At 35.5% G+C, this 21,796-nt stretch overlaps 2 protein-coding genes across 2 annotated transcripts; one reads left to right on the top strand and one right to left on the bottom strand.

Moving 5' to 3' along the window:
* Positions 1-5,966: 5,966 nt before the first annotated feature.
* LOC132552864 (alpha-L-fucosidase-like) lies at positions 5,967-15,451 on the top strand. Its single transcript, XM_060217054.1, has 8 exons — positions 5,967-6,503; positions 7,987-8,093; positions 8,683-8,813; positions 10,192-10,325; positions 11,575-11,672; positions 12,276-12,408; positions 13,191-13,361; positions 13,699-15,451. Exons 1-8 carry the CDS (start codon positions 6,142-6,144, stop codon positions 13,949-13,951), a joined length of 1,389 nt encoding a protein of 462 aa, XP_060073037.1. The 5' UTR covers positions 5,967-6,141; the 3' UTR covers positions 13,952-15,451.
* Positions 15,452-16,342: 891 nt separating this feature from the next.
* LOC132552877 (uncharacterized) lies at positions 16,343-21,739 on the bottom strand. The gene is made up of 5 exons (XM_060217069.1): positions 21,606-21,739; positions 18,359-18,452; positions 17,812-17,971; positions 17,422-17,583; positions 16,343-17,246 (listed from the first exon to the last, which is right to left on the bottom strand). Exons 1-5 carry the CDS (start codon positions 21,737-21,739, stop codon positions 17,074-17,076), a joined length of 723 nt encoding a protein of 240 aa, XP_060073052.1. The 3' UTR covers positions 16,343-17,073.
* Between the last annotated feature and the right edge of the window lie 57 nt (positions 21,740-21,796).

Raw genomic sequence — 21,796 nt, 5'->3', positions numbered from 1 at the left:
ACCCCACACAGGTTAGGATTTATGAAAGGGATGCTCCACACAGGTTAGGATTTCATAGGATGTTTTTCTTCCGTATGGAAATCTGTGATTCACTGACGTTTCAGTTCCCAATTTCCTTGTGTCTGTCCGAAGAGTTCCGGGCGGACGAGCAGACAAAGTTTAATCTAAAACGACCTTCATTCCTCGTGAGTGGACTTCAGAATATGTGGGTAATTCGATTAATGACAGTTGAAGTCGGTATGTCTATTTCCACAAACGGAATACCGACCAGAAGATATTGTAATTCATTTCGTGTGTCTACACTGTTTAGTGTTGCTATCTATTGCTTTGTTAATATGTCTGTTTGTGCCGAATACATGAAACCTGAATTAGATAAAAAACGAAAATCTGTGATGTTTCCGTCTGTCACATAACTGGTCCAATACGGTTCTGGAATCGTCTGATAATGGGATGTAATTGAGATCACTATCGAGCCATTTCCTTACTTGCCAGTCACCAACGCACATACCATAATAAGATCAAATGCATTTCGACAAACCATCACGTTCCTATAATCCTGTTTCCTGTATCTTTTCATTTCGTTATATTAAATCAGAATGCCTGATTTGTCCTTATCAAAATTCCCCGCGACATCCAAAATGGTACCTCTCCAACAGCTCGAAAATACATTCACGTCATTTCAACATTCCTATTTACAGCATGACAAATTTGTATATTCACACTATATGCAATACTCGTACGTTCATTATATTTATAAATGCTCTACGAAAACTGATAATAATCTGCATGAAAAAAACTTGCTATTTGAAATATTAATTTCGATTTTCCTCGCATGGAAATGTGGTCTACAAGGGTACCTCCAGCAATGACTGAATATATTCTGTCATTGATCTCTTTGTTATAACGTGAACCTTATTACTCAGATCAGGTAGGTTAGTGACACATCGGGCCAGTCTCTTTACTTGTGACATCGATTTGTAAAAGATATATTAATATGTTTTATTTAATGGGTGAATATGATACCGCTAAATACAAATAGATTCATTGATCGATAATTTCTAACAAAACTGCGCCATGCTTTTGTTTTCTTTTTTCTAGGACGCTGCGATGATACTAAATACCAATTTAATGACAAGACATTTTAAAGGTGACCACTTCCATAAAATGATTTTTTTTAAGGGGGTGGGGTCGGGAGCGGGTACTTTGGATATCACAAATTCAGGTGATTATATAAACATTATGATACGACAGATAGAAAATCCACCTTCAACACATAAAGCTGCATAAAATACTGTATCGACCCGGCTTTTGATTACGGTATATATATTAACTGTAGCAGGAAATGTTATTTGTGGCATAACCTTTGAACGTCAGAATCCCCTTTGGTCGATGTCAACATCAAACAATGGACATATGTTGTTCTGCTAACGAACTCTGCGACTAAGATAAATATAGTACGTACATTGTCCAACTCTACTAGTACGTACGATTATTTCCACTGTAGCCATTATCATACCATAAAGAGAATGAGGAAACCGTTCTTATCCGGCAGATGAATAGAAATAAATATCAGCCGCTGGTTGACAGCTATTGATCAGATCAACCAAGTCATCCTATACGAAAAATAACCAAAACGTTATTCGCCTGAAATAGTTATCACTAAAGAAATGCCAAAATTACAGTATTTCTTTTTATCTGCATTAGGTCGTTGAAGAAATTGGCCGAAAAACTATAGTTATAGAAAGCGTAGATGAAAAACACACTGTTCCCGCTAAGGTTCGAACTAGCGACCCCAATTATCTTGCCACACACTAACGCCCGACCAAAGAGAAATTACCACAACCTGACACTTGTAAGTTGAGGTGTACTTCTACTTTGACACTGTAACAAAATATTCCGTCAAAACGCCAAGTTGTCAACATGTCCAAAGTATCACAAACTGGGATAAAACAATTTACCCGTGAGAGATCAGCTTTCAGAAAAGATAGGGTAGCATTATTATTACTGGATTACTTTCATCGTGTAACCGAACAAAGAAATTTCACTGACCTTTCGAGGTCATCATTTTAATTCACACGCCATTGTCATGAAGCCTCTAACTTTAGATGGCCATTCAGTGACGAATCCTTCTTGGATATTGTCGTTGTTAAACTATGAAAAATAACAAAATGTCTCGACTCTATATTGACCATCATATTTTACAAGAGAATTATGCTTTAGGTAATCAATGAATTTCCTATTTCCCAGCATATGTACAACTCGATTACCTGTATTTTAGAGGTGACATCTCTTTGTATGCATTCTTTAATCCGTAGGGTTTAGTAATGCTTCGCATCGTTGAACTGAAATCTGCTCGAGTATTCTTAACAAAATGAGAAATGGATGAACGGACACTACCACAATTCAAAGCATAAAAGCAGGTTATGTAGGGAATACATCGAAACAGCTTTAGTCGTAATATCTTCCTGTCTTATAACGTGATTACTGTCAAATCTCCATTGAATCGATGTAAGACTTGCTGCTGCATTTTATTTCTGTATATCGCATGGTAAATCAGCGATGTAATTGAAAGGCGATTGTCCGGTCGTACTAATGCACATTTCAGAGGCACTTAACGAAGGGACTTGGTTGTTGTCAATGACAAACGCCAAAAGTGCATATCAGCAGCATCCAATTATAGCATTCTATAAGGCTGATTGGAGCCAATTGATCGGGCTGAGAACACTCTTGCTTGCTTTATCACATGATCGTTCAGCTCGTTATGTCGAGGGTGGTACGCCCCGTCAATCTGACAAGTCCCTCACCTCAATAAACAACGTGTCACACACGTATCACCAAAACGCCAATGTACTTTACAACACTCATTTAATATGTTCTGTTCAATTTCGACCGAATCTAGATAACGGGCGAATCACGTGTACGATAATGACAGAGATGTATTGAGAGTGTTTCACTTTCATACTAGCCATTTGACAGGTGCTAGATTATGAATAATAGTGCATAATACGCTAAACTTCTTTTCATTTTTCCCCAAAAAGATTTTGCGAAATTTTGCAGTGCCGATAAAAGATATTGCCTGCGACATCAACCAACAACGAGTAAACCATAAGAATATACTTGGTTATTTATGTATGGAAGACGATTTAGTAATGTTGAAAATTATTTTCTTTTTACTTGGAATTGAATTGCAATAGGGATGGATTAGCCGTTATTAGTTAAATGTGACTCGCTAGAATTGAAGTATAAGACCACCAGTAGAAGATTTGAGTGTGAAAGTCAATACAGCTAGACGACCGAGAAAACAACCTTTGGGGCAGCTGATTAAGGAAGTTGTCTAGATACGTCGCAGCGGGCTAACTAGTGCTTAAGGTAGACGAGAAGAGTCACAGATAAGCAAAGCATGGCCGAAATGACTATAGTACATCATTACCATCTTGTGTACTGTTTGGTCTATGATATGTTTACCATCTCGTCACGCTATTATACGTTCCTGAATTTACCAACTAAAGAAAATTTTCCGAAATGATGTGACTTGCTGGCAAATAATTGCTGGCAATTGATATTTATCGAAGATTTACTTGCTGTTTTGAAACATTCTACATGTACCTATTTTATGTTTGCTGATGACAGCAAATTTTGCAAAAAATAACATCTATATATGGATGTAAGCAATTACATTACGACACCAATCAACAGAGTGTTTGACTGGTGTAAATATGGCGTATGAAAGTCAATATTGACAAATGTTGTACCAAAAGATTTTCTTTGAAACGTTCTCCTTTTATCTACTCTGACATGATGGGAGGACATAATTTATCGAGAGTCACTCATGTTAAAGACCTAGGAGTCTGGAACTCTGACAATTTTAACTTTTCACACCATGTCAAAAATGTTGTATCGAAAGGAATGCAAATGCTTGGATTTTCAAAACGTTTTTGTTAATATTTCAAAAATGTTTCTGTGATAAGGTCATTATGAATCAGTTTAGTTAGAAATCTGTTGGAATACTGCAGTGAGATCTGGTCATTTTTTAAAAATTGATGTGTTTTAAGGCGAACTTTGATAACCAGCCATTCTTATGCTGATTTATGTAAACAAATTAGACGACAATATATGGATGTTAGTTTCCTTTTTAAATGTATTCATGGACTTTTTAATTGTTCGTTTTTAGTAGAAAAGATAGGTATTTTAGTCCCTAGATGTTTACGATCCTGTGCAGTTTCATAATTTGTTTGTTCGCCTAGTAGGTTCAATCTTAGAAAGTTTAGTACTATTAACCGTGCCGTGAATTCTTTTAACAGAAACGCCTGTAAACTAGGTAGTATGTTTAATTGTACTTTGCCATATTTTAAATCTCGCCACAAGACAATACGTTTTAGATGATCATTACGTTACATGTCTTTCTCTTACTAATGCTCCACCCATGTTACAGACTATGTATATATATGTATCTGTGATATTTGATATACCTTTGTTTCCATTGTTATCAATGCTGTAATTGGAACCTCGGGTCTGTTGAGTTGACATGTGACCCTGATAAAATACTAACCGCAATATACCACTCGGCTCGATTGGTTGAGCGTCAGACTAGTAAGCCACTAACGCAATAGAAATGGCTAATCTTGCGGATGAGGAAATCGTTTAAATCTTGGTCAAATTGAGACATTACGAATTTGAAGACGTCATCCATGCAGGATATAAGGAGTATTTTTTCTGTTCACCTGAATCGTCGCATTGCTTATCAACAATGAGATGGGTAATATGCATCCGAAACTAAATCATTTGACCACGTCTGTTCACTAAGGAAGCTGTTATGTTAACTTGTCATATCTATTGATGTGGTCAGGTCGGTCATTCTAATCAGCAAACTTGCGGAATTCCCCTTCCCAAAACGTCACTCGTCGATCAACTTACGAGTTATCTCCCTTCTGACACAGATTATGTGTCGTTGAATTATCCGAAAGTCATGCGGTAAAAGATGCAAGAAGGTATCACATTGTAAAATCTATTATCGTTATGAAAATATGACTTGGTCTTCTTGCATATGATGTATTTGTAATACTTTTTGACGCGCGTAATGACATCGAATATTGAATGTATCCGGAACTCTCTCTCTCTCTCTCTCTCTCTCTCTCTCTCTCTCTCTCTCTCTCTCTCTCTCTCTCTCTCTCTCTCTCTCTCTCTCTTATGAAAATATGACTTGGTCTTCTTGCATATGATGATAATACTTACTGGAATATTGAATGTTCCTCTCTCTCTCTCTCTCTCTCTCTCTCTCTCTCTCTCTCTCTCTCTCTCTCTCTCTCTCTCTCTCTCTCTCTCTCTCTCTCTCTGGTAAAATAAAAACAATTACAAGTGACAAATATGAACAAAATAAACATTTACATCGAGACTCCTGTTCTCAAACGGGGGAAATGTATACGACATCAGAACCAATAAGCAAACTAACGGGCGTCAAACACGTCCAGTTTCATATTAATCGCACCATGAAATAGAACATTTCTAAACGAGATTACTATGACGACCAAAAAATCCCCTATAATCTTCATCAACCTGCAAACTATAACATTCGTTTGATTTTGATTTGATAGATTTTGTTAATTCTATGTACGTCATGTGTTCTCCTATCTCATGATTTTACATGTGAGGTTCGACCTATAGCCACATGATTATATATATGAAAATAAACCGGGTCCATTACTTTTACGCTTCCGCTGCTTATACATACTGCGTCCCAATTTAATGATTGTTTTAAATGTTTCTATGTGAAAAATCTGATATGCACGAATTATAGCTTGTTTAATTGTCTCTATGAGCTTATCCACGTGCTTTTATTGATTAAAATTCTCGTGTCGTAGGACTGCACATCAAAATTTCGCGCCATAATATTAGCCTTTTGTCATGTGATTTACAATCTAACTGTGAAGCGTCTTGTTGATATCGATCTGATCATGTGAGCGAACCCCAGTTTGTAAACAAAGTTAGGTAATGTTAGGTAGATAAGTCTGTTGAATTATTTCATTCGCCTATTCAATCGCTTCCATAAGTCGTAACTCGAAGGACTGGTTTTAGTAAACGCAAGAAGCATAACAGCTATCGGACGTTGAAAAAGCAAACAAACTAATTTCTTCTTTCAGAGGTATGTCCGCAGCTCTTTATAATCATGAGATTGTCTCGTTTCTGGTTGTGTTTATCTGCATTGGACTGACATGTAGCACCAAATACACGCCAGACTGGGCATCTCTGGACTCCAGGCCTCTTCCAACTTGGTATGACGAGTCGAAGATCGGGATCTTCATTCATTGGGGAGTGTTTTCCGTTCCCAGCTTTACCAATGAATGGTTCTGGTACGACTGGAAGACTTTCAAGAATCCATCTGTTATAAATTTTATGAAGAACAACTACCCACCAGATTTCACGTATGCTGATTTTGCACCAAAATTTACAGCTGAATTTTACAATCCTGAACAATGGGCTGACATTTTCAGTGCATCCGGTGCTAAGTAAGTTACACTTCCTATATAGATATACATACATATGTAGCAAGAGGAGTAATGAAAATACATTTTGTACCCTGACATCACTGGGGTTCGAACTAACGACCCATCGGTTTTTAATCGAACACTCTACAACTCGACTAAAAGGAAACTCCCACTAGCTATATGTATGTCAGGGTAATGAAAACTGTCCTCTCGATGATCTATCTGGTCCTGCAAGAATTCATACAGGCAAACTCTCACTATCACCCGGTCACTTGTATAAATGGATATTCTTGCAATTCCAGACCACACTTTGGTATCAGACTGCTTGTGTACATTTGATTTCTCAATCTATTGCAACACTTGTCTGTCTGTCGTTTTGAAGACAACCATCACTGTCACTTACTATTTATACATAATGACTACTCAAGCTTCTATGCTGATTTATGTACAGATGTCCACTTTAAAAATTAGAATGAGACATATGGCATAAGAAACCTGTAAAGTCAGATACAAAACCATACCCTCTTACCTTCACAACATTTTAGACATTATGCTGTTGAATTGTTACTATATCGATCACTTTCAATGGAAATGTAGATTGAACATAAACAATAAATAGTTTCAATACTCCAGTTTTCCATGTTCTTCACTTTAAATGTATATATTTTACAAATGAACATGGGCAGGGGATCTTGATGACTGTGTCCTTGTTTACTTTTACAATTTGGATCAGAGTGGGGGAATGCTGAAAAAGGGAATGTAGCCAAAAGTGTTCTTGTCACTTAATCCACTCCTTGTGTTTCCAAAGAAACAACCTATCAAATGGTTATGAAAGTTTACATTTCTATAAATAAATTGAAATGGCCTGTAGACCACATTGTGATGTCGTTCAAGATGGCTGCCATTTTCTGGCTATTGATTTACTAAAGAATCTGACACTGTCTACGCCAGAATGGAAAATAGGCTAATAAGATGTTGAAATTGAGAACATTGAATTGTCAGATTTGGAGCAATTTGGTTTATACATATTGAAGGCATATTGTGAAACAGCTGTTACATTGGCTTCCTGATTGGACAAAATGGAAATGGCTTCTGTATAATAGCTTCTTATTGGAGGAAATGAAAAAAAAAAGAATACCTGTGTGTGTATTTTGACACTTTATTTGAATGCAAACATCTTTTTTCTGACCTACTAAAGACTTACCAAGAGTGGGCAACATAATTTTCATCACTTCTTTCTATGAAATGCAAATTTGATGACTTTGACTCCTCAACAAAATCCTTTGAAAATGCCTTGAAGTGTGACACTAGATATTTTCTCTTAATTTGTTAACACATTAATGATAAATTTTTAGATAAATTTTTTCAAAGCAATACCATTCCATTCAGACTCAATATTTTAATCCTTATAATAAACCTTGGGTCAATATAATGTAGTGAGTATGCTTATTTGTATGGATTCCTCCATGTTTACTGCTGACATTTCTCTGTTAATGGTTTACAGGTATGTTGTTTTGGTCACCAAGCACCATGAAGGTTTTACCAACTGGCCATCCAAGGTCTCATGGAACTGGAACGCCATGGATGTTGGACCTAAACGGGATCTTGTCGGTAAGATAAAATAGTTAATCATTAGGTGAGGTGATAGGAAACTTTTTTGTTTCCATAACACTTGATGTTTTTCAGCTTTACAAATACTGAAAAGTATTCTGTTTTGGAATCCATGCTAGTTAAGATGAGACATTTGCTCTGGCATCTTTGGGTAGTAAGACTTTTATTTATGCACACACAATTTCACCAGATGCATGTTGTAAGGCCCTTTGCATACCATATACAGCAATTAGGGTAAAGTGTCTTTCGTAATGATCATGACTCATCCACAGCAGCACAAAACTGCCATTGGGGGGATCTTTAAACAAAAGACCTCGGATCTTCACCTGAGCTTGCCAATGCTCTATCAAACTCTCTCTTTAAAATACACAAAATACTATGATACAGGTAATGCACAAGCAGTCATAGGTAACTTTTCAATGTGCAAGTTGTTATTTATAAACATTATATGGTCTACATAACAGTGTGTTCCTAAAAAATTATGAATTTGTGACTAGGAAAGTTTGGTGTCTTTTTTTTGTATAGAATTTATCATTTGATTTTTTTGTTGTTAAATTCCATTACATGTGTATCTTGTGTTGTTGTGTAGGTGAATTGGCTACAGCAGTCAGGAAGAAGCCGGGCATGCACTTTGGGACATATCATTCCCTTTTTGAGTTCTATCACCCGCTATACCTCCAGGATAAAGCCAATGGGTACAGGACACAGGACTTTGTACGGGTAGGCGAGGAGAATGATTAAAAGAAATTAGATACATGTAGTTAAAACACTTATTTCATTTTATACGAATGTCTGCATGATCACCTTAATCACATACACTTTGAAAATTGTTCACTTACAAGTGCTTTCAAAATGTAAAACAATACATGCACAAAATGGTTTTAAAATTGGTAAAACTTTTTTATTGATGTGATATTTAGGTCATCTGTCCTGAAGGATCATAATGACCTATAGCCTTTGTGCTTTGTCCATCGCCATGCGTAAACTTTTGACATTTTAAACTTCTTCTAAAGTTCCATCTGTGGGATTGAGCTCAGACTTACATGAAGTGATCCTGAGACGGTCCTGACCAAGTGTTGTAATTTTTCAGATAGGTTTGAAATCCATGATGGCTGCCATCTTGAAAAACATATTTTAAACTTCTTCTCCCGTTCCACTGGAAAATTGTTGTCAAAACTTTGAAACATGATTGCACAATCATGGTTTTCCTGTGCAAACACCCATTACCCATTTCAAACTTTTCAAGTTTCACCAGTTGGAGTGAGCTCCATCTTTACTGTCAGAAAATAGGTAACACTTGTTACAGTTACCTACTTCTCACCAAAACTACCATCTGCATCATGGAAAACAGTTTCTTAGTAAGGTTTCATGCAAAGTAGAAAAGATAACCCTTCTCCCTGCTGAAAGATGTTTGGTAGTCAGATGACCATTGAGGCCTGTGGGCCTCATGTTTAACATATGTTTCACAAACCATACAGTAAACTTGGTTTTAAAGTCTGATTTTTCATACTTCAAAGAGCTTATACAATTATACAAGAGATTATACAAAGAGAGTGTCCATGGATGATGGGAGCTGGGAGGTCACTGACAGTGCTTTTATAGTGCCATTGTAGTGAAGTATTGGCCTGGAAATAGCAGCAGCATTTTATAAAGTAAACCACTAAACCAGTAGTCTTCCTGTCTTTAGAAGTTGTTAAAACTGATGCCTGAAGTGTGTTATCAAGTGAGGCAAATGCAAGAAAAATATGATACATAGTGGAGTAGGTAATGGCAGGTCCACTATTTCTTATACACCTGTCATTTTATGGGGGAGGGATTGGTCCTTTCCATATCATTGCCACATCTTCAGATTTCAACAGATACTTACATTCATTGGAGCTGGAATATTAATGTCCTACAGACATTTACTAGTTTATTTTATTTTAGATTTATTATTCATAGTTCTATAGGATTTAAAGTTTATCTATGCACTAACTAATCTTGATGCTAGAATCCTCTTTTTCATTTTCTTTATTGTAAGATATATATGATATGAGCTAAACAAGTATTCCACTAAAATTAATTAGCTAATCAACAATGACTTGGTTAACATTTTAAGGACAAGACCATGCCAGAGCTGTATGAGCTGGTCAATGAGTACAAACCAGAGGTGATATGGTCAGATGGGGATTGGGAGGCACCAGACACCTACTGGAATGCCACAGAATTCCTTGCCTGGCTCTACAATGAAAGGTCAGTGTTATCTGGTCACAAGTCAATTAGATTGATGAAAATTGCAGTTTTTGCATATTGTAAAAATACATTAAATTGAAAAAAACATTGTTTTACTTTTTTGATGTAGTTATATACTGCATATTAAGTACATTTACAAGACTAATGTAGACTAACATGACAATTGCTCAAATACTTTAAATATTTTGGGTTCTCATTACACAAAAGAGCTGATTTGTGTTGCAGCAAATGTAGATTTGACGTATTTTACATAATACTGCACAAACCAAAATACTGGTCCACATTTTCTTTCCATAGAAATGCATACTGATCCATATATTTTGGGGTCGATCAATGCAAAAAATTACTCTTTTTATCCTGTGAATTTTCACAATATCATCCATCTAAAAAAAAGTTATTTGTATTTGTTGTGTAGAAAGGGATTGAATATTATCATATAGAATGTCACCACATCAATAAATTTCATAATTTTTATGTTTTTATGTGATGTGGGAGCATATACTAACAGCTGTTGTTTTGTACACAGTAATACTACAGACATTGTGTTGTACACATTCATACTACAGACATTGTGTTGTACACATTCATCCACAGACATTTTGTTGTACACATTCATACTACAGCCATTGTGTTGTACACATTCATACTACAGCCATTGTCTTGTACACATTCATACTACAACCATTGTGTTGTACACATTCATACTACAGCCATTGTGTTGTACACATTCATACTACAGACATTGTGTTGTACACATTCATACTACAGCCATTGTGTTGTACACAGTAATACTACAGACATTGTGTTGTACACATTCATACTACAGACATTGTGTTGTACACATTCATCCAGACATTTTGTTGTACACATTCATACTACAGACATTGTGTTGTACACATTCATACTACAGCCATTGTGTTGTACACATTCGTACTACAGACATTGTGTTGTACACATTCGTACTACAGACATTGTGTTGTACACATTCGTACTACAGCCATTGTGTTGTACACATTCATACTACGCCATTGTGTTGTACACATGTATATATTTTTGTATACATGTTATTACTGCCATTGTTTGTATACAACAACTTGTATGCAAGTATACTGCTGCTGCTTTGTTTTGTACATAGCCATTATCTTAACATATATATGCTAATACCATTTTTATAGAATATACTGTAGTTGTTGGCAAGTTATTTTTTTGTTTTATATTCTGTATGCCTTTATCCATTTGTCTCCCTCAGCCCTGTGAAGGACACAGTATTGGTAAATGATCGATGGGGCAGTAATACTAGATGTCTTCATGGTGGATTTTGGAATTGCCATGACAAGTACAACCCAGGTAACAGCTTTTAGTAAATTATAACTATAATCTTACACTCCACTCACCAAAAATACGTTCTCTGTTTTGCTGAATTTGATCAAGGCATTTGAAACTAAACAATAGTCCTTAACTAGTTACCTGGAAGAAATAATTTCCCTTTGGATCTTTACAAACTCTAATACCTATTAGACATAGATAATATATGTTATACTATGCTTCAAGCATTGTGAAAATCGATATATCACCATTTTCAGTTAACAGCTAACACATGTAATATATCTATTTGAGAGTAGAGGTAATCAAATCAAATATTAGTTTTTGAAACTGTTGAGATTTGTAAAATTCCAGGTTATCTGAAAGATGTTGGTCTATATTGTAGACTCTGATGTACCATTTCAATTTTTGTGATAATAGGCCCAGTTAAGACTTTCAGCATTTGTCTTTTACCTTTTGATTTGTTTAATGTTATTTCTTTTATGGAAACGCTGTGTGTTTTACCGGTTGATGGCCCTAATGACCTTTCATGTGTTGACGGGCCGTTAAGAATTTCATAATAATAATAATCTTCAGTGAAAAATTGCAGGAATTTGTTACTACAAATTTGAAATATTTTCTCCTCAGGAGTTGTCCAAAAGCATAAATGGGAGAATGCAATGACACTAGACAAAGGATCTTGGGGATATAGACGGACAAGTAAACTAAGTGATTACCTGACCATGGATGAACTGATAAAAACCATTGCTTCAACTGTAAGGTAAAGGTTAGGATGGCAGTGGAGTAATGTTACAGATGGCATTATGAGTTACATACTTTATGCAGTGTTTTTAATGTAAATATATGAAAACTTGCAAAGATATTCTCAAAACCAGTTCAGTTATAATGTTGAATAAGATACAAAATTGTAAGTTATGGAAAGTTTGTAGAAGGTTTTATTCTACTGGATAGACTTATTTTGATTATTTGTGAACACATTGAAAACTAGTTAGCACTGATGCAGGAATGACCTTTTAGAAAACATTGATCACTGGATTTGCATTAAAGTAATATTTTAATCCCAATGCCTGATGTCCACTTAAATAGAAATATCATGGTGGAAAATTGTCAGTTGCACAAATTTTCTTTGGTCTGCCAAGCTGAAAGTTGACCTTGGATTTCTAATGCATTTATATTGTACAGTGTTTGATATACATGTATGTATTATATATTATCCTTCCTTGACTCTCTAGTTATACCCCCACTTTGAAAAAGGAGGTATATATGGTATTAAAGGCAGTAATCAACAGAAATGTGTTCTTTCTGTGCCTCATCTCTACATTGTATGAAAATGGTGCTAAATTGTTGTAGCAGCAAAATAATCTGCAATAAAAAGTGGAGGAACCATTGGTGAAATAGGTTAGCTTTCTCAAAACTAATCAGTTGTGTTAAAGTTTCAATCTCTTTTTTCCTCAAATGCTTGCTTAGGCTAATTAAAACAACGTATATACATGTACCAGCATAAAAATTGTACCATTACAATTTAATCTTTTTCATTTGTAGTTGTGGTGGTAATGTCCTGATCAACATTGGCCCTACCCATGATGGACGTGTGATTCCTATTTTTGAGGAACGACTTAGACAGATGGGAAAGTGGCTGGATGTTAATGGTGAGGCTATCTACTCTTCGATACCCTGGACTCACCAGAATGACACCATCACACCAGATGTCTGGTAAGTGCTGAATCAATTGGGCTCCTCTTTAGAAAATTATTTGGGAAGCTTTACAAAGGAAAACTACTGTAATGCAGTGATAAGGTGGAGAACAATAAGTGGAAGATAAACAGACCTGCTTTCAAATGTTCATTACAGAACTACTAATTTGTGTTCTCAGTGGTATTCTTTGCAATACTTTGATTTGAAATATAGGATATAGGATTGTTTGTACCTGGAAAACTGTTTATTGTTTGTAAACCATTTCTAATTTGATCAGTTATATATTAAAATATGTCTAATGATGAAATCAAATACTCAAAGGATGTTTTGGTTTTTTTTTGCATTTTTTCATTAGGTACACTTCAAAGAAGACTGTGAATGGGACAGATGTGTATGCTATAGTACTGGACTGGCCTAGAAACAACAAGCTGATCTTGGGATCACCTAATGTGAGCTCTGAAACAGTCGTGTCTCTGATGGGGTACCCGAACAAGCTCAATTGGGTACCAGGAACTCAATCTGGAGTTGAAATACAGATCCCTGACATTCCATACAATAAGATGCCATGTCAGTGGGCATGGGTCTTTAAATTCTCAAACCTTAGCTAAGATTAAAGTGTTAAGAATACCTACTTACATATTTTCAACATGTACCATCTTGTTTTAGTATTTACTGAAAACAAATTTCAGAGTTGCTTTCATTTGATTTAGACCCTCTTTTTTACAGGCAAGTTCAAGTGAACTGGGGATGAGATAGGGGTTTTCCCAACCATTATCTAACTTATCAGATGCATGAGTATTTTCCTCTCTTCCCAGTGCCTTGCTCTCCTTAACTCCACTCTTGGGATTATTGGTGTTACATCATTGTTATTGAAGGGGAATCCCTCTATCTCAACCACACACAAAAAAGCCTTACATTGTAAATGTATAAAACCTGTCAAGGGTAAAAGAAATTTCATTGATCATTCCTATATTGACACCTGAATTCACTACCCATCATGTCAGACTTATTTTAATGGTTCTGTTCAATCTATGAGCTGTATGTCTGGGAGATATAAAGCTTGTGTACATTCCTTCATGCATGTGTGTGAGAATGAAGTAGTTTTTGCCAATTCTCTAGTACCTGGTAACCTTTGTGTAAGTGAGTATTCCAGTAATCTCAATAAACTTGTGTATTGTGGAATGTCAGAATTAGAGGGGGTGAAAGATGGTGATTCAATAATCTTTATACATAAAATGCACATACGACATTGATTCTGTAAGCATTCTTATGTTAGTTATGTTTTAGTAGATAGATCTGTGTATTGTATAATTATTCTGTAGTCTTCTTTTTTTGTGTAATGTACATTGTTTATTATATGCCAGATATAGCTTGTTCAGTATTTTTAAAAATTCATTTACAAATATCTGAAAAATATTGTTAAATAAATTATAAGTATTTATTCATGCATTTTAACAAAAGTCATACTGTTAGCTGATAATCATTATATAAAGACCTTGCTGTAATAGGACCTGAAGAAAGACAATCTTTTATACATTTGATGTGTTTTATGTGGAAATTGATATATTTTCAAAGATTTTTATCTTTCGTTTATAGACACCTTGTTTTATCTTCTGTTTATCATGTACATTTAATTCTACTTATACCCTTTTTAATTATTGTTGGCTTGAATTCTTTTTGGGGACAATTACATAATGTGATATGATCTAGCAGTTTTAATGTGTACGAAAGTCGACCCATTGAGGTTCTTGTTGATATGTATATTGTTTTGAAATAACAGCTGAACTTCACTGGTCACTCTTTAAGTGTCCTCTGGAGTAAATTTGCTCTTTTTAGTTTATGTAGGTATATTTCAGTAGTCCTACTGAATAAGTGGTTTAGAGCAGTAGAAAATGCAATATTTCTTCAGAAGCGCCATTATAGCCATACATTGACCATGTTTACTCCATGAGCGCAACTTTCAGACATTTCAGACTTTCATGAAATATCAGTAGATGTTTACTTTCTATACTTGTACATGATTTGAATATCCTAATAAAACTCATTCACTGCAGGAATTGTAAGGGTTTTTTTCCCATTTCAACAATTACTGTAGTACATTAAGTACACTTTTATTTTTACATGATTTCTTTGTACAGTGTATTAGGCTTGGGCTATACAGAAAATTTATCAGAAAGGCAACAACAGATCCCAGAGGGATCTTGGTGCCTACCATTTTTTTATCTTTATATGCTCTTTGAAAGTTGGATCTTTTCCCTTCTTTTCTCTGTTTTTGCTCTTAATGATTAGACATTTGAAAATTCCTTGGCAGAAATAAATGATAATCTTTATCTGCCAAATCCATAATAGCCACCTGGAACCCATTTTGTTTCTCGTGATCAGTTCCAAAAGCAAACGAGCACAATGAGAGACCAATGGGAACATAATTGTGAAATTTGAGAGATATCTATTCAGTACTTCTTCAGAAATACCAATAACAATCTTTACTAAGCAAAATCCAAGATGGCTGTCTGGAGGCAAATTTTATTTTTTTCTGACCAGTCCAAAACTGAAATAGGAATAACTAGGGACCTAAAGAACCCTATACTGAATACATGAAATTTGAGAAAGATCCATCCAGTACTCCTCAAGAAATAGCGATAACAAACTTTCAAAGTCAAATTCCAAGATGGCTGTCTTTCGGTCATTTTGCTTTTCTGATCTGTCCCAAAATCAAACAGCCACAACTAGGGACCATAGGGAACCTGCATATGAAATTTAAGAAAAATCCATGTAGTACTTCTCAAGAAATAGCGATAACAAAAATCGTTTTTGGACGGACAGACAGACCACGGATGCAGAGCGATTTGAATAGATCAGATGGTGAACTAAAAATCGGAGAAAAGACAAACATAACTTAATATCATAATATTGCTAGAGTTTGACTTCCCTTTTGGGCATGTGATATTAACGGACCATACTGTTCTATTACAAAGTAAACAAACAATATACACCATAACATTTCACCTTTAATCCAGCAAGTTATTTAACATCGTGTAATACATAAGGTAAAACAGTTAACAAAAAAAAAAAGAATAATTCCTTGTCCTTGCAAGTAGAATTATTATTCATTAATAAATGAAAAAGATTCTTGTTTCAGAATGACAATGAAATATGTATCACTAACTCACTACCAATACCAATGAAATGTGAATTAACAACTTCAATATTGAATAATAACTTCACATCTGAAAGAATTTTTATCACTGCCAGCAATCTCAGAACTAAGGATTTACCTACACTGATAATCAACCAAACAAAAGATATTACTGTAAAAGACAAACTGATCCATAAAAATGAACAGCCCATTTACTTCATGAGTAATATTATCTTCTTTGTAATTACAATATCAGATGAAATTATTATTTGAGGACATTTACTGTCAATCCATGTCACTTAAGTGTGGTGTGAGTATAGAGGTATGATACAACATATAAACTCCTATGCTGTATGCCTTTACCAAAACTCTACTTGTTATTTAAGTGAAGTAGGGATGATATAGATATACGGTAGAAATATACAAAACAGACCAGAAAGACTGCCTATTACTGAGGAGTGAGATAACACCAGGTAACTTATTTTATATACCAAACCACTGGTACAGACAAAATAAAATTTATACAGGTATGTTTTTTTACAGTTCCAATGACAGTAAAACTGAACATGAAAATGTTATTCTGACAATCATAAGTCATGTTTTAAGTTTTTTAACAATATTTGTTTTTCTATTTTCTGTTAAGGTTTTTCTTTTTGTTGTAGTGGAATCATCTTCGATACCTGCTAGCAATTCTGGACACAAGTTTGTAGCTATTTGGTATGTCCACAATGTCAGCTCAACCTTGTGGGGGGTCCATTTAGTACCTTCTGAAAATCAAAATAAACCACCATGTAAAAATAATACCCGTGGAAAGGGGAAATATTTTAGATTGCTTAAGAAAGTCGACAATTTATCCCCCAAAATTATGAAAAACCTTGTAACAAAATCATCATCAAAATATTGAAAACAGTTCCTCAATGTATAATTTTAATTTATAAATACCTTGCTGATCTTTGTTGAGTGTTTTTGTAATTGATTTCACATGGTCCATGAACTGGTTATAAAATGGCAAAGTGTACTGTAAGGGAGCTAACCCTGGTATAGCCAACATACTCTCATCAGCCATGAAGGCTGCCATGTCCGGAGCACCTACTGCCAAAACAGCTGTAATTAAAGAGTTTGAAATGCAAATCATTTTATGTAAAGTTTTGTTTGATCTCTTAGTTCCAGTAAAATAGGTAACACTCTTTTAAGAAACAGCAAGGTCAGCATCACCTTGTTTACATGGGACACCCTCTGATAAGTGAATTCCTGGAAGAAACTTCTCAAATTTCTCTTTCACAAGTTTAGAGCTCTTCATACAGGAATGACTTTCAATACATATATACCTACCAGAAGCTGTGGCTGGTCCTATTGCCTTTAATACTGTGAGTGCTTTTATTGCATTAGGAAGGTTTGGCAGTTCTTTAAAAGCCTTCCGACTTGCAGCTTCAACTTCTGCCTCACTGTTACTCTGGACCATTTGTTCAAGACGAGGTCGGAATTTTCCTCTCTGAAATCGCATGTGATATTAATATAATACATCAATTACAGAGTCATGATTCTTTTTCCGCAAAACAGAGGCCTTCATGTCCTAACCGAGTCTACCAGACCAAGAGATTCCCCCATTTCCCTCCTCCCCCACACCTCTAGTAAACATTGGGAGTCAGCAGAAGTAAAACGCTCCTACTGGTACAGACTGACATTTACTTAAAGACACAGATTAAAAACAAAGTACTGAATCATCTTTTCTTCTAACATTTTTTTTTTTATTTTGCAAAGACTTATGTACATAAATACAATAAAATTGTGTTCGATGTAACTCTGCATTGGATAGACTGATGTATATATGCACACATAGAAAATTTATCAGGCATTTGGGATATCATCAAATACACACCGTCAGTTTCCATTTCATAAGTTTACAAAGCTCCTCATGAGTTACATATCTATCTTTTCTTCCTTTGATGGTCGCTGAGAGTTCTTCTTGATACCTTATGAAGACAAAATAAGTTATTACATAATGCTCATACAAAATGTAATATTTAGCCCTATAAAGAACGTTCATGTAACTTTTGATCTCTATTGTACCACTTAATCAACTTATGAATATTGGCTAAGCTGGCCGGGTATCCCTGATGACCAGATCTAGAGCAGATTTATCATTTATTTTTTATAATGAAATCACGAAATAGTTATGATAATTGTTTATAATTAGAAAAAAAAATTAACAGTGTCTTTTAATCATGTCAGCTACATCTACATTGATAAATCCACAGTATGGAAATTCTTTAATAATTTTAGTGAAATAACTTGTTAGGGAGACATTTCACAAGTGTAGGGAAATAGATAGTGATGATCAAAGCTAAAATGAGGAAATTGTTTGGAACAAGGATTGATAGCTTCAGACAGCTTACATAGCTACTGGCCATACTGTTTGATAAAATAAATGTATTTTATAAATTGAGTAAAAGCAAATTATAGCCCCATCTCACAATCTCCTGTTTAAGTAGTGGAACTATTTACCATAACGATACCCCAAAACACTCGAACATCACCCTAAACTCTCAAATAGTACTCTCAATCACTTAAAGCCTACCAAAAGAAAATTATCACATCACATTGAAACAAAGAAACAATACTAATTGCTGTGATCCCTTGATGATGGAGGAGAGATTACCTTACAGTTTGTCTCTGACATGAATTTTAAAGTTTGGTGAACTATGCAAATTTTTCATTTTTATTTGAATCATTTCACTAGAAGTCTGGAACTACATACATGTATGAGGGTATCATATAAAAAGGATCTTGTATTGAAATTATCTATATACTGAAAGGATAAAGAAACGCAGGGTAATATTTCTTCCAATATTTTGAAGACGCGTTCTCCAAATAAAGTGAAACTTCGTGGATTGAGTAATTAGGTCATATTACATCTTGTCATGTATCGAAAATTTAGTCACGGTACAGTGCTCAGCTCTAGTAAATGGAGGAAGGAAAAAACAAGAATCTCGTGCACCGTGTTGTTCTGGTCTCATGCAGCGTTGGTCAAGTCACTCTTCGTTAGTCTTTATACAGACCAACTGCTTCCCTAAAATTAATTGAGAATTTGATTCGTTTTAAGAATGGCACAACTCACAGAAGTTAAGAGGGGTCAGGCCATACAGATGCTGATGCAAGGACAGCTGCAAAATCAGGTTGCTAGGCACTTTGGTGTTAATGTTTCCACCATAGAACGTCTTGTAAGACGTCTTCGGGAAACTGGGCGATTGGCCGATTGACCTAGGTCAGGATGTCCGTGCATAACGTCACGACGTCAGGATCGCTATATCGTCGTCTCTCATGTGCGTAATCGGCGCATTACTGCCGTTGAGAGTGCACTTAATGTCGTGGAAATCATGGGCGTCTATAAGTTTAAAAACTGTAAGGAATCGATTACGAGAAGTTGGTGTAAGAGCACGTCGCCCCTACGTAGGTCAACACCTTACCCCTGCTCGACGTCAGTGTCGTATAGCCTGGGTCGCTGCACATGCTCCACGATGGTTTCCACTGAGGCAGTGGAGACAAGTTTTCTTCACGGAAGAGTCTCGATTCTGTCTTTATTGATCTGATGGTCGTCAACGTGTCTACCGACGTCGTGGCAAACGTTTTACGGACGCTTGCGTTGTAGAGAGGGATAGGTTTGGGGGCGGTTCAGTATTGGTGTGGGGAGGAATCTCACACGGGTTAAAATCACAATTGGTTGTTATTGATGGCAATTTAACAGCAGCTAAGTATAGAGATGAGATCCTCTGACCCCATGTTATCCCTTTCTTACAGCAGCATAATCTAACCATCCAGCAGGATAATGCTAGGCCCTACGTAGCAAGGATTTGCCAAGTCCTTCTGGCCAACAACAACATTCAGCCACTAGATTGACCGCCATATAGTCCTGATTTGTCCCCGATCGAGCATGTTTGGGACCAGTTGGATAGACAGGTTCGAAAGCGCCAGCCACCCCCTGCTACTCGAGAGCAGTTGACCAGAGCTCTGATTGAAGAGTGGGACAACATCCCCATAAGACAGATTAACGCTCTCATGAACTCTATGACCAGAAAAATAAGGGCCGTGACCATAACAAACGGCGGACACACAAAATATTGATGACTCAGTTCAATTTCAATTTCAAAATCCTATGGGTCCATTCAATTTAATCGTTAGTACCTCTAAACCAATTGTCAGATGCAAAATACAGACTTTGGAAATTTAAGCTTTAATTTATCTGTAAGTATACAAAATTCCGTTTTAAATGAAGCCCGATATCATATTAAATTTCTGGTTTAAAGTTCACCCAGCGTTTCTTTATCCTTTTAGTATAGATCAATAAAGTTAACAAATAATGCATGTGCAATTATCTCTATGATATGAAAAGATTTCGCTACTTTCCTTCCATGTGCGCAGATATCGGTATAACTGCTGTTGAAAAAAAAATAGAATACTATATGAAACTAACAACATATCTATTTTTTCATCTATAAAAAAACAAGCAAACCAACATTTATGGTGCTTTTTCTACAATCTTAGTTGGCAAAGAGACTCTTTGTAGAGCTGAGGTTGAGGACATGCATAGAGCTCAGTTACCAGAAGAGATAGGGTTTTAAGCCATCCTTGTCATCAAACAATCATTTTCCTGTTTCTAGGTGTTGTTTTGGGTCGTTTATTGTGTTTTTTTGATGTAGTTTAAGGTTTAAGGTCATGTGTCATTTTTATCAATATATGTATGTACAAGATTTTTTTTTTTTTTTTTTGCAAGTGATAAAAAAAGCAGGACTTTTGTAAACTGAATTCATTTCTTAGATTTTTAATTTATTTTTTAAAGTTTTGATACATAGATGAAAAGTGGAAAAAAAACTAAATCACCAGGGATACACTCCCATATAACGGGCAATCATTATTATATATGATATACAGTTGCTAGTTAAAAGTATATATGGATATATATAGTGGTATGTCTAGTAGATTGCTATACTCTATGCTATGTGTTATCAGGGACGTATAATCTGTATTATACGTCCCTGGTGTTATATATGTATCTGCTATACCTCATTACTTAACGGGCAATTAAAGAAGTGGCGTATTCCTTAACAGAAAATATTCGATCGTATTACCATTTATCGAGTTCCTTAAGTTGTTTAGCTTTATCGGCTTTCATGTTTTTCGACTTGGCAACTAAAACTTTGTTGTATAAGCCATAAACAGTTTCCCATGTTTGGGACGTTGGATTATCAGTAAAGTTTTCCATGTTGGCGCCAATACTTCTTTCGGAATTCCTTTCTTTTACTCGTAGCCTCTTGTAATT

Source organism: Ylistrum balloti, unplaced genomic scaffold (assembly GCF_031769215.1).
Source record: "Ylistrum balloti isolate Yb309-2 unplaced genomic scaffold, AGI_CSIRO_Ybal_v1 Utg370284, whole genome shotgun sequence".
NCBI classification, from domain to species: Eukaryota; Metazoa; Mollusca; class Bivalvia; order Pectinida; family Pectinidae; genus Ylistrum; species Ylistrum balloti.
Note: the sequence above shows the minus strand (reverse complement) of the source record. Positions and strands in the feature narration are given on the sequence as shown.

Excerpts from the sequence above, each read along its gene's own strand:
- LOC132552864 (XM_060217054.1), top strand. The coding sequence starts at position 6,142 with ATGTCCGCAGCTCTTTATAATCATGAGATTGTCTCGTTTCTGGTTGTG. Across the intron at positions 10,326-11,574 it reads GCCTGGCTCTACAATGAAAG|CCCTGTGAAGGACACAGTAT; the intron begins GTCAGTGTTATC and ends TGTCTCCCTCAG. Across the intron at positions 12,409-13,190 it reads ACCATTGCTTCAACTGTAAG|TTGTGGTGGTAATGTCCTGA; the intron begins GTAAAGGTTAGG and ends TTTCATTTGTAG.
- LOC132552877 (XM_060217069.1), bottom strand. The coding sequence starts at position 21,739 with ATGGAAAACTTTACTGATAATCCAACGTCCCAAACATGGGAAACTGTT. Across the intron at positions 18,453-21,605 it reads CTTAAGGAACTCGATAAATG|GTATCAAGAAGAACTCTCAG; the intron begins GTAATACGATCG and ends TGTCTTCATAAG. Across the intron at positions 17,972-18,358 it reads TTATGAAATGGAAACTGACG|AGAGGAAAATTCCGACCTCG; the intron begins GTGTGTATTTGA and ends ATGCGATTTCAG.